This window comes from Anas platyrhynchos, chromosome 14 (assembly GCF_047663525.1).
Source record: "Anas platyrhynchos isolate ZD024472 breed Pekin duck chromosome 14, IASCAAS_PekinDuck_T2T, whole genome shotgun sequence".
NCBI lineage: Eukaryota > Metazoa > Chordata > Aves > Anseriformes > Anatidae > Anas > Anas platyrhynchos.
In genome coordinates this window covers 15,710,344-15,724,220 of record NC_092600.1, presented here as the reverse complement: position 1 = coordinate 15,724,220, position 13,877 = coordinate 15,710,344, and the positions used below count along the sequence as shown (strand labels likewise).

Sequence of the window (13,877 nt, the reverse complement as noted above, 5' to 3'; positions counted from 1 at the left end):
GTGGACATGAATACAAAAGTTGAGTAAATCAAAATTATGTATAGCATTATCATGCAGGTATTCTGCTCTGATTCTCATCAAAATATTAAAGATTTAGAAAATATTAAATGTCACCATACTAAATGCTACCAACACACATATTCTAGACTACTACATACTGTTGGATTATGTACTTCTATTTTATTGGTAGAGCACACTTAAGAGGTATTTCAGCTTTTATTTATCTGGCATTTTACTCAGGAGAAAGCAACCTTTGCAGTGAAGAAATGTGTTTCTTGGCAGTGATGATTTGGCTTTTAATGAGTTGTTGGTGACATGTCCCTCGTGGCTGGCCAAGCCCACAACCACAGGCACCCACAAAACAAATACGCCCTGAAATGCAATGGGACAGAAGAACAGAGTAGACAGCCATTCTACTTAATGCAGGTGTTTTCATTTAAAACACATCAGTGGTGTGTTTTCAAATCTGTGAAATCAATCTCAAGTGAGATACAAATGGTAGTTTAGCACATTCAACAGATTTAAGATCATTCTGTGCTGGCTAATCCACCTGGTGTTTTATTTATTAGCTAGGGACATGGGAAAGGGGATTACATAAACCAAGATGTGTTCTAAAAAATGTGAGCATGGCCTAATCGTACTAGCAAATACAGCAAACATTTAAATACTTCATGAAATAGTTCTGGAGTTTTCCAGTATTTATCACGTGTTGCAGAATTTGCAGCTTATTAGCCTGTGTACAGTTCTGCTATTTCGCCCTTATGCACTTGGGACCATCCCAGGTTGTTCAGGAACACAGAAAGCCAGCAGTGTTCTCTTTGGCAGCCCCTCTCGTAAAACAGGACGATGCTGCAGGTTGGGACCAATCCCTGCAGCTCGCCAGGTGAAGAGCTGACACAACACTGCTGCAGAGCATCCATAAAAGTTTTCTGTGAAGTTTGAAATTGGCTCACTAGCTAGCAAGATTACTGCTGAACTGGCACCCTTTAGCACCAGCAGACAGTGCAAAAACTCCTCTAAATTCCTCTAAACTTTATTCCCAAATTTGAATAATGATGTCTCCTTACGATGCAAAAACAGATACATGCAGAAATTTCAGGATTGTAATGACATTTGGAAAACGTAACATTGCTTCACTATCATGATAACCTGGTAGAGAACACGGCTATTCAGGAGGCGCTATTCCAAGACAGCTGTGATGTTCCTGCTGTAAAAGGGACAGGGCAAGCAGTAAGGCACCTTCAGCTGGGGACTGACGCAAAAATGCAATTCCTCCCTACATCTCCCTGCCTGCCAGAAGTCAGGCTGTGCAGCCTTCAGATTTTCTTGCATTTTGCCTCCAAGTTTTACTAAAAAATAGGAGAAGACAGGTTATTTAGAAAGGTAGATTTTAAATGTTAATGATTCAGAACTGAATAAACTAGAAAAGCGGAAAGAAAGCAGCATCTGTGCCAAACTGTCCTCAGGCTGTATAGCTAGCAGCAGTTCCCCAAGCAAAATTACGATATGCAGCCATAGCCAGTTCCTGCAACAGCGGGGCATGACTCTTCAGAGGCCAATAAGGCAATGAAGTTCTGTGTGCTTGGCGTGCTGGCCCTCTGCATGAGACCAAGCGAAGACGTAAGGAAATAAACACCACTATTGCAAATTGTCCACTTACGAGTAAGACTTTGTGCTTGGTTTTGTAAATCTCACCTTAGATGCATTCTGCATTGTGTTGGGAACAGGCATGTGCATTTCAATCAATCATATCTTTTTAATGGGGGTAATTGTGGAATACATGCATTTTGCGTTTATAAGAGGTAGAACAGATGGCAAAAGCTCAAACTAATATATTTATAAAATTAACTTACACCACAGGTGATGTTTCTCCATGGAAAGAGAAAAGCTAGTAACATGTTAAAGTTCCAATAATGCTGCATTACAATAGAATTTTCAGGAAGGCAAACATGAAGGCCAGAGATCTCTCTTCAATTCTTTACAGTCACTATCACAGTGAATACTAATACAGGAGATGGAAAGGAGTACACTGTGAAGGAGTACAGTGTGAATTTACAAACAGAAGGGAAAATTATTAACAATTTTTTAATTATTAACATATTTTTTCTTCATATTTTCACCTGCTGAAGACTGCAAGATGTTTGTCTCTAGCAAGTATTTCCAAATATCTGACTTGGTTTCATTACCTCTGAACTCTTTTGCCAGCTCTGAAAACACTTTAAAACACCAGCTGAGATCAAAGAAATTTGTATTATGGGACAGATTTCACATTGATGTTATTAAAATTTGAATTTATTGATATTAAAAATATACTGTGCCTTTTATGCACATCATCATGTACTGACACCTATTGTTCAGGCTACTGAAAGATACATAAGCATATGCACAAGCCACCATGCAGTAACTGATTTTCCTCCAGCCATTCATTGCTTTTACTTAAGGTCAAGCATGGACTTCAGTAGATTTATTCCAGATTTTACACCAAACAAGTGGAAAATCTCACCAACTTTCGTCTTCCTTTTTTTTTCTTTTTTTAAAAAAAAAATTATTTATTTATTTATTGCAAAAGCAACAGTAGAACTGAAGGCTGTACGTAAATGTCAAGAAATCTAAGCCAGAAATTTCAGAGGGCTCAGGATAATAGTTTCCTTCGAGAATCCAGCCTTTAGTTCCTATTACAAGTTTCTAGTACAACCTTTCATGGAGATATACTAAATATTTACATACAGCAAATAATTCACAATCATTTTCTTTCTGCTACTGAAATGGCTGCACACATATCAATCATCATTTCCTTGAGCTTATTCATCATTTTAATTAATTTGACAGGTATATTTTATTATTCCTATTCTATAGCTGAATGGTGAATATTAAAAATACACTCCGCAGTGATGAGTTGCAATGGATAAAAAAAATGACATAGGAACATTTTTGTTTTGTGTAGGTGAATGCAAGATACCTTTCAATGTAAAGGGCAAAATCAGCTTTTTCCAAAACCTGAATGTGCAATCTAGATGTTTAATTTCTGTAAAACTCATGTGGATCAATGCTAATAGTAGGTGCATGCAGAAAAAGTGAGGGTATCTTCCAAGAAAAGCCATTTAGCAAATAAGAAACTGAAACCAATAGTCACAAATATATTTAGTACTACTTATATAGCTCTAATTTTTTACGTTGGACAGATAATGTAAGTACTCAGAAGATAAACGTGTACTGACTTACTGAAGTGGTAAATGTTACATATGTACTGACATATATCTGCATATTTTAAACACACTAAACGTTGAATTTCTTCCTCCAAGGGAATCTTTAGGGCTATAGAGCAGAACATTACTCACAATTTCCCAAGGGGCCCCAGGATATATGGAAAGTGGCATATGGATGCAGTAATATGAGCTATTATCCTATGTATGGCTGCAAAATATTTGGACACGTGCAATGGGCCCATAGTATCATAGCAGATAAACCTGTCAGCTTGTGTTTTTCTGCATCCTAATGCTACAGAATTCTATCTTTTAGTAAAAGCCTATAAAAGGAAAAAGACAGAAGATGGATATACACAGCACTGCGTTCTAGTGACTCAAGAACAAGAAATGACACAAACAAACCCCAAGGCATATGTATCAGTAACTGTAACTGAAGGTGGCTCTAGCTCTGTGTGGCATTCACCGTCAGCCTGACTCCCCCTTCACCCCGCTGCACTGTTGCTCTCCCTGCAACCACACTGCACACCTGTGCATGTTTTCCTTTCACTCAATCAGTCCGTTTCCGTGGTCTGTACTGGTACAGATACGGGCCAGCTCCTACCACCTGGCCCTGCCATCAGCATTTGCTCCTTGGTGTGGGTCTTGGAGGCTGCGCAGGCAGAGGTGCTGACAGCACGTCAGGGCACTCTGCCTGTCCCAGATGTTCGCCTGCACTCGCACTGTTTACAGAAGTAGCTTTCCTTTCAGTTTGGAAGGTGCAAGATCAGAATGAGTGGCAACGGAGCAAAGGCTTAGGGAAACACAGCCAGAGTGTTGCCATTTTAATTCAGACAGTTCTCTGCTTGCTGGTAAACCTATTGATTTTCCTTACTACAATGCTGCAAAAAGAAAGGACCAAAATTCTGCCAGGAGACAGCAAAAGGACACAGGGCAGCAAGGTGCCCAGATCTTTTAAATCTGTCCTGCGCATTTCTTATGGAGGAGTGTTCCCTACAAAACCACTATCCCCGGCATCATCATGGCTCCAAGATGATTGTTTCTGCAATGCTTTGCGATCCCCATGCAGCTCGACTGCTTACGGTCAGCTTCACAGTGCTGAAGAGAGCACAATGAGAGGAAAAGCTGGGAGCTCACCGCCAGTATGCACAGGCAGCATCTTCACAGAATGGCTTCTGCTAGTACAGGATCTTTGTTTGACTCAACTTCTGCATATCCCTGTTCTGGGAATTGGCCTGCCCTCAGCAAAGTGGACTGGGCAGGCCGAATTCAACACAAATTGCAGGAATGCTTCAGCAGAGAAACACTCAGCTGGATGCCAAGATGTGAAACAAGCAGGGGAAACGTGCAGAAATCCAAGCAGCGACTCTATATATTTTTATGATGGAAGACCACTGCTGACAGTGCTGAGTTAGCCCAAAGCTCAACAAGACCCAAATCTATATTCTTTAATTCTTGAAATAAGTGTTTTTACTTGGGGCTAGATTCCTGCAAGAAACATTTCCTGTTCTGTAAGAGAAATTGAGTACAGGTGTGCATTGCAAGCTGGCTCTCTCTTGCCCTTGCTTGTTCAACCCCTTATCCGACCAGTGAGCAGCATTTCGGCATCTATTCTACAATACTTGCAAAGTCTCAATTCATGCCAGATTCCTATATAAATGCATTATTCATAATGGACATTTACTGAGACTTTCTAAAAGCCAGATAATTGTTTCTACATTTTAATTAGAAATAAACTCACTAGATTTTTCTTTCTCTGAGCAGATTCTTCCTCTGCATTTCACAGTCAAATGGCAGAAAACTCTTCATATGAAAATAATTCACACAACTAAACGTCTCCCCCTTGGGAGTTTTAAATCCTCATTTTGCCAGCCTCAGCTTTGTCTCTGTCTTGTGCAAAACATTGGCCTCCATGACATTTAAAAGCTCTTATTTAGCATAGCCCTAATGTGAGACCATTTTCCTGAGCTCCCTGCTCTGCTAAGAGAATAACAGATGAAAAGCTTTCACTGTTCAAAAAGAAAGGCATGGTGAAAAATATCCCAAAACACTGCTTTCTCTAACTCTTACTTTTTTCCTTTCCTATCATCTTAATGTTTAATTTTTCTAAATGGCCAAAACTGTATTTTCCAGTTCTGGAATCCTGCTGCTAGACAGTGATCCCCAACATCTTGCTGTCCTTCCCCAGCAATGCAGCAGCACGCAGTCAGTCAGTTTACACCACTATACTCCTTTTGTGGGGCTCGCTGCTATGGCCATGCCGAGGTAGGGCTGTTCTTGCTGAGTTTGCCCACAGCACCTGCTCTAATTCTTACTAAGCCCTTGCACTGTGTATTTCCTGTATCCAAAGGGAATTTGTGCCCTGCCTTAGTCTCCTGCATCAACTGTTGTACAATTTTTATGAAGGGAACCTTTCCAAGCTGATGTTAAAAACAGTGTTAATTGGGAGCCCTTAATGTGATCTACCAATTGTGTGTTCCTATTATAATACCTACAGAGGTATTTTTTTTTTTCCATGAAACTTAGAATTTGAGGCCATGGTAAATGTTATGCCATGAAAACAGAGATAATTCAATGCCAGCCTTTTCCTACGTAAGTTCTAAAGATAAATTAGAAAAGGTTGAGGAGTATGGGGGAATATGTAGCTGTTTCTTGTCTAAGTCTCAAAGATCCCTTAAAAACGTGCTTTATAGGCTGAAAGAACTCTGAACCAGTACAATAAATCTGCAAATTGATAACCATAGAAACAGCCAAGCCTGCTGCTATCACATTAGTGCATATAAGACAGAGAGCCACCAGGAGATTAGCAGTGCAGGTGTTTGAACAGCTGAATGGCACTGAAAAGCAGAGACTCATATTCTTCCTCTAGGTGCTCAAACACTCGTGCTCATTGGCATGGTCATTTCTGTGACTCTGAAGGGAGCGTGTTGGCTGCCAAAGCCAGGCTGAGAATGGGAACTGGCATGTTTAAGCTTTCTGCTTAAAGTTTTAAATATTAACTTTGTTCAACTTGCATCACACCCTCAGTTACCGCTGCAGAAATTTTAATATGTTTCCAACAGCAAGACTTTGTCCCATTTTTTCTCAGCAACTTGTAGGCCGCTGGTCTTTGACTGGAAGTAATGGTCATCATAATGAACCACTCGGGACATAAAATTCATGCATTCGTTAGCAAGGAGTAAACGCAGATCTTAGTGAAAAGTCTGCTTCTCCTGCTACGTGTCTAAACAATAATCAGGACTTGTGGCTGAAATAAGCAGATCTGTTAATTAGAGCACTGGGCTCTGTGCTCCTACAGAGCTTGAGGTTGAACTAGATGACCTCCAGAGGTGGCTTCCAGCCAGAATTATTTTGTCTCTGGGATAACATCAGTATTGCTGAAAGGTGGAAAGAGTGACTGCAAGGAAGCCCTTCTGATACTGTGCCTTTTACAGCAAAATAATAGATACTGCCTAACTTGACAGTCACGATTTTTATTAAAGCTTTAGATCCTGACATTTATAGAGTCTGTGTAAGTACTCCAGCCAGCCATCCCTTGATATCAGCTCACGCAAAGGTGAGACCCCGATTCCTTCTGTGCTGAGGCTGGCTGCATAAATCAAAGAACACCTGTGATTTTTCTGACAGCTCACCAGAGAGGCGTAAATCAACTCTGAATGCAAACTTTGCTATTTTAAATGAAGTTAGACAACTAACAGTGAATTATGGCTGGGAAAGTTAGATTTTCTGAAACAAAACACCATCTATTGTTCCTCTAGATTACACAGAGTAAGTAAAGTTCACTCTAACATGACAAAAGCATTGTGCTTTTGTCTAAAATCCACAAACTTCTCCCCTCGATAAGCTATATTCTCCGGAGTTTTCACTCTTTTTTCCTGTCTTAAGAACTAGACCTGTTCACACAGGTCTTCTAACACTCTTCCACTGAAGGGAAACATAAAAGCCCAGGTTTAGATGAATATAACGTACTTCCTTAAGAGGTGCTTTCTCAGTATGGCATTCAGGAAAAAAGCCACCATGCCTGAAAATCTGAACTCACTGTTGAATAGAAGAAAGTAACAAACCATTAAAGAATCACAAGCTTAGCGTGCCAAATGCCTGCAGAAACAGCTGTTAATGCTACATGACATGTAGAAGTCTTCACATTCTCCTTATGCCAAAGAATCCAAGGGAACCTTGCAGAGGGCTCAGAGAAAGCAGGGAGCATCTCACAGCATTGCTCCTGTGCCTATTTTTCCCAGCCTGGGGGAGGTAAGATGCAGCTTTTGTAGCACCATTTCCCTTGCACTACTCAGTGATGTGACAACACTTGCAATACAGCATTAATGCATTATTACAGAGAAAGTGTAAGAATTGTGCTTGGCCCTGGGATGCAGGTGCTCTGACTCATGCTGACCACCCTTAACAGTTTCCGTGCTGCCTGTAGAAAAAGTTTAGTTTGGGAACTTAGGAGGTTCAATGAGGAGGGGAGGGGACAAGTATGTTGCCAGGCTGTTCATAGATGTGTTTCTTTTTATATCCCCTTCAGCTGATTTTTATGCTAAGTAAAGTAAAAAAAAATCCACACTATTTATGCTACCCTTACTGCATTTTATGTTTGAGATTCCACCTGAGCTATTGGTGAGGTAACTCTGCTAATACCAATGGCTCTGAGCATGGCTGACAGCTTGCTCAGGAAATTCTGCTTTTTTTCTGCCAGCTTGCTGGCTGTTATCTCCTTTTGCAATCCACATTGTATTCACTGGTGAAACACCAGTGTTTGTGCATGGATGTGCATTTCTATTACACAAAATAAACAGCCCTGGAAATACAGAACCAACTGTCTTTCTATACACATTTTTATAACTAGATTTTGTAAAATGGCAAAGGCCAATCTAAGACAGACAAGCTTCATTAACACAAACAACAAAAGCAATTTTTCTTCCTTTAGTTGCTTGTAAAAAAACATTAATTTTCAAAAGACTGTCAAATTTTAGCTAAGCAAAATATCTCAATCTCACCTCCCAAAAGGCTATGCTTCAAGGTTTGTATCATGATTTCACTGGATTTTGAAGCAACACTACAGGGAGAGGTAAAGCCTTTAAGTGTACCTTTTTATTTGCTCAAAACTTCCCCAGGTGTGTTTCACAGTGTATGTGTGGACTAAAGTAGCGCGTGGGGCCCTTGATGACAGCCTGCTGTTCACAGCAGGGTCCACTGCTCCCTTTTGTGTTGCAGAGTTGACCACATTGTACTTGAATAGTAACTGCCAGAGGTAACCTAGGGGTAATTTTCTTCACCACAAAGGGATAATTTTCTTTACCACATATATTAATGAAGTGGTTACTTACAAGTTCTTCACATCTATGATTCCTCGAAAGGCCTTTCTAGGAATTCCTTTTATCTGGTTTTCACTGAGGTCTCTGGATAAGGGAAGAGAAAAAAATGAATTATGTTAACGAAAAGAACACATTTCTCAAATGTACATGATGTAATAGAACAAAACATTCTTAGAAAAGTAGATGTTTTTGAATTTGTTACACCACACGTACGTTAAATTTTTATTGTCTCCATAGAGGTCTGTGGCACGAGCTGAAATGACTGTCCAACCAAAACCACCAGAGTCTGAGACAAATGCCAGAGCTTTCAGAAAATGTCATTGAAATGTGGGCATGACACAGGCACAATGCTGTGACACACTGTCACAGTACCTGCAGATAAATCTTAGGCCTCAAAATTGCAACCCCATAGCATAAATGCAAATGTTTCTCACCACACTACTGTTTATGAGCTGTAAAAACACTGGGTTACACATTCTCAGATTATATCCTCTTATTTGAAATTAATATTCCAGAAAACCATGGCAATTATTACCTAGATTGTTTTGTAAATTTATGGGGAAAAAAAAGATCTAGGTACAATGCATTAAAAATGAACAAACACTGCTTTGTGTCAGTGGGAAGAGCAGAATTTTAAACTTTGATTAAAAAAAAGCAATTCAGAATGTCTTTGTGGTACTTTAAATGCTAGAAAACATTTCAGGTTCAACCATTATATCTACACGGTGAGTGCAGGCGGAGCAAGAAGCCCTGCAAGTTGTGACGTTCTGTTACTTAAGCTGCATTCAGTCGCGTTTCCCTTTCTTTGATGCACTATAAATATTTCATCCGCAATTTTCCCATTGTGCAACCCCTGCCAGAGACAACAGGGGGAGGTGAACAGGCACTGGGAGTGGGAAGGAACCAGGCACAGAACCAGAGAGCTGGGATGTTGTCACGCTAAGGAAAAGGAGTGCTCCCAGCAATTTCTCTGCTGGAGCACCATTGGCATGGAAGACAGGGAGAGATTTCACTCTGGTTCTGGGTACAAAGTGGGGGGAAGCACTAAGGGTAGAAAGATGAAAGGAAGTCAGCAGGTGAGGAGAGAAAAATGGAAGAAATAAGCAAAAGGAGGAAACGGAGGGCACAGGGATGGCTGGAAGAAAGGAGAGAAAAAGGTGATACCCCAGTACAGGGTGTTACAGAGCACTTTAATTGGTGTGATTGTGTCACTTTGTCATACAGACCCAAGACGCCCCAATTTCAGAAAGAAAGCCTGGCTTTCTGATGGTTATTAAGACTGAAAGGCAGTCATCTGTACTGGCCACCAGATACTCTTTGCTGTAAGTACATTTTGTGTTGCTGCAAGCCTCCTTTCTAGCCTCCACCAAATTGGCTTGATCAAATGAAAGGCCAGAAATCAGAGCCTGTCACAAAAGCCCACATTGACACTGCAGGTCAAGACGTGTCACGCAGGGCTTTCTTCTGTTTTCCATCAGGCAGATAGAAAAAAAGGGGACTATGTCCTTGTCATGAGACTAATTCAATTTATACCAGTCATGCAGTCTACACCAAATTCTCAAAGTAGCCACAATTGTTCATTCAGACTATCACAAACAAAAATGTGCTGCTGGATACAAGTCTCTTTTTCAAGCCAGATTAAAATTCTTTGTGACCTTCACAATTTGTTTAACACTGATCCACACCCTGACCCTTCCTTCACCTCCCCTTTCTTTTGCTAGCAACAAAATATTAGTTCTTTAAAGAGAGACCTTCAACCCAGACAAATGATCAGGCAACCTGAAGGCAGAGGAGTAGAAAGAAAAGTGCATTTTAGACCCGTAAGAAGGAAATCTTATGCTGAAGATGGATTTTGGGACAAGAAGTCACTTACGTGTGACAGTGAGGCACAGCAGAACTTGAGCCAATGGTGAAAGTGTGACAAAATTGCTCAGGAAGGCAAAAAAATAGCAAGAACTGATGGCAAAAAAGCTACACTACCTCAAGGAGAAAGGGATTGAAAAAGTAGAAGTGCAAGATGAAACAAAATAAATCAAACCCACCAACACCTCAAGTTACATTTGTCCAGTATTTATTGTGCATTATTTCAAATCAGGTTTAAAAATAAATTAAAAAAAATAAAAATAAAGTATTTTTTTCTAATATTATTATGGTCTGAAAGGGCCAATTTATATCACTGCTTTCTCCTTATGCTCCAATCTCCCCTGCAGTAAGGCAAAAACAGGAGATTGTAGGAAATTGATTGATTTTCTCTGACAATCTTCTCATAAATTGCATTAATTTTATTTTCCATTTAGGCACTCTCTAGCTAACGATACCGCCTCTCTAAATCTCCAGTATCGTGTACCGATTTCATAAATATCTCTAGCGGTCTGAACAACTGACAACCTGCATGGTATTAGCTCTGCAGCACGGAAGAAAATTCACAACTGCATGCTTCATTTTCCATAACTGCCTTCTCACCATTACGATCACGCCTTTTCGGGATGGTTAGGAAAAGCGTTCCTTGCTTCCTAACCACGTGCCGAACTCCTGTTGAGCATTTTTCATAAGCAAGCAAACTCCACCCATGCACTTCACAAAATTTGCTAGGAGTAGAGGGCTGTAATGAGCAACTTGTCCACACAGTTTATCAGAGAGCTCCAGCTTTTCATTCCCTGCTTCTCATTACAGACATAACTGGAAGCTGTCCCTGACAGTATGTAAAATAAACATTGGTTATTAATAGTAACTGCAGGAAAACAGATAAACTAACGTGAGGCCACAAACCCCAAAGCAAAGCAAAACAAAACACTACACAAACAGACAGACAATAAAGAATTGTGATATTCTAGAAAAAATAAACAATGAATCTGAAGACAAATAAATGATAGCTGATGTACTTCCTATTTCTTAGGCAAAGGTTTTAAGCCACATGCATTCATAACAGAAGATGAATTCCATGCCCTGATCCATGATGGATCCTTGAGGAGAAAATGTGTTGAAAAAATCCAGCTTTAGAGAAACATTCAGTTTCCCAAATCCTTGTTTTAATAGACAATAATAGAGAGAGCACTGAACAAAAGCAGATGACCTAAGCACTATGCTGTGTTAGCATATGGTTGTTCATAAAGGTCCTGCTTATACAGGAAGCAGCAAGCCCAACACCTTGTGATGAATTTGTAGGGAACCAAGGGGAAAAAAATAGAGCTATTTAGTGATGTATGGTTACTGTCCTCAGCTAAAGACTTGTCTGAGTGTTCTCCAAACAGTTTTCCAAAAGTGTTGATGGTCAGGTGGTTTGGGAAAGAAAACTTGCCCTTGATTCATAAAAATCCCTCCTTGGACATTGTTACTTCCCTTCAGCCACAACAGACACACCTGCATTTGCTTCCTGGTTAAGTACAGACAATGTTGAGCCAAACAAATGTGTTCAAATTTAATTATTCTTCTGGGGATTTTAATAACCTGAGGCAAGTTTCATCCAGTTCAACCTGCCACACAACTGTCAAGAGGTGTGGATGGCTGAGAGGTTCTGAAAGCAGCCACTCCTCACTATGGCCCGGGCTCTTTTGGGAAGCAGCCCCTGCTCCCTCCCACAGCTGTCCTGTCTGACAGACACTGCTGGCCAAGGCCGCGGTAACAGATCACAGGGGAAGCCACTGTGAGAACCCAGCAGGGGATGATGCTGGCCTGGTGCAGCCAGCAGCTTGCACAGTCAGGGTGCAGGGACGGCCCCCAAGGAACAGGGCTCGCAGCACACAGGTGGGCAAACGGGGCCACGGAGACTTTCAAGATCTGACTGCAAGTGTCCATAGCCCAGCAGCTGTAGCTCCCCTGCCCTCACTGCATGGCACATCACACATTAATCTAACCCAGACTCGGGCTGGAGTTGGCACAAGTCAATGGATATTTTGGGTTTTATTTTAATTCAACTAAAATGCTTTGGACAGAGATTATCTCCCTCTGCAAGTATAATGTTGTTTCACTGATCTTCGGATGTGACTTGCAAGAGCCGTATTGGTAAAAGGACTGGAAAGGAAAAACACCCAATCTGCTGATTTCTAAGTGCCTCTGTAGTCTTTGCTACAGATGTTTTTTTAGCTTCCTGCTTTACTGCTAGCTGTTGCATCCCAAGTGAAACATCAACTGTTTAACACAACCATACAATACATTACACCCCCCTCCCCTTAGCTTTTTAATTTGCCAGTGACAGAACTTAAATCAGTTAATTGGAACACGGAGTCTTCACTGTGACTACTGATCTAAAACATTAAAATAGCTACTTCAATACAGCTTCCAAAGCTACAATGGTACTGAAAATTAGATGTAGCATATGGAAATCAAAATTGATGGCATTTTGCTTAGGTTATCTACCTTTTAAAGGAGGAAAAAGATGTATATTTTGGTACACCGTTCGTGTATTTACCATTCATTTCCCACATCTTTTTTTGGTATACAGATTCTGAAGTTCAAAAACCTTTTTTAAATGAAGGACAGCCTGAAAAGCAGCTTGTCTGGGAAATACTTCTTGTGCTTGAATGCCACTCTTATTATTTCTCCTGCTCAAAAAGGCTGAAGGAGAAATCATTGTCCACCGTTATCCATTCAAGAATGGGACTTCCCTTGAATGTCACAGGAGTTGAATGAGAAGACAAAAAAAAAAACTGTGAGCAAATGGCTCACAGCCTACCCTGTATCTTTCCCAGCATATCACTGTATGTTGATCACAGAATAAAACAGGAAACTCACAGAATTAACCATTACATGTGGAACCAAAGTTCACAAAGTTTTAGGAAACACAAAGTTCCCTAAACAGAAGGGAAAATCTAGTCTAACATGATTCCTTCAAGTACCTTCTAGCTTATCCACAATTCTACTGTGCCTTTGGAATAACCACAGAGAACTCTCACACAGCTCTTACAGTGGCTGATGGAAAAACATATGACAAGCAATGATTGATTCAACTGTATACAGCCGGAGTGCAAAGTAACCAGTTGCTTCCCGCAATCACTTCCTGACATGTTACTACTGGGAAGTTTATGTTCAGTTTTATTTTGCTAAGCAAACAATGGAAAGGTCTGGGTGCTGGTTTTAAGAAAATATGATGGCTACCACCAGTGCTAAGAAATAGATACTTTGCACACTAGGTTCCCTCCAGTTACAGCACACATGGCTGAGAAGAATGAGAATTAGTTAATTCATACCAGTAGCTTGCTCACATCCTTCCACCAAACAGCATTTCTGGGCTAAAAGTGTTTCAGTCTTATGCATTTACCAAAGTAAAATAAAACAAATGCTCTTGAGATTTTTTGCAGTATTAAAGGCTATGGAGTATTCTTCAGCCTACCTTCAACCAGGCTAAAGGCAGGCAGAA

The 13,877-nt window shown here is 40.5% G+C and overlaps 1 protein-coding gene across 6 annotated transcripts in view; it reads right to left on the bottom strand.

Annotated features, from left to right (window-relative positions):
• SLIT3 (slit guidance ligand 3) overlaps positions 1-13,877 on the bottom strand; it is a 515,831-nt gene that overhangs the window by 241,475 nt on the left and 260,479 nt on the right. For all 6 annotated transcript variants that reach the window (XM_027468588.3, XM_027468587.3, XM_027468585.3 and 3 more), the window contains one exon: positions 8,534-8,605. In XM_027468588.3, coding sequence (XP_027324389.1) covers positions 8,534-8,605 — 72 coding nt within the window. The remainder of the gene's footprint in view (positions 1-8,533; positions 8,606-13,877) is intronic.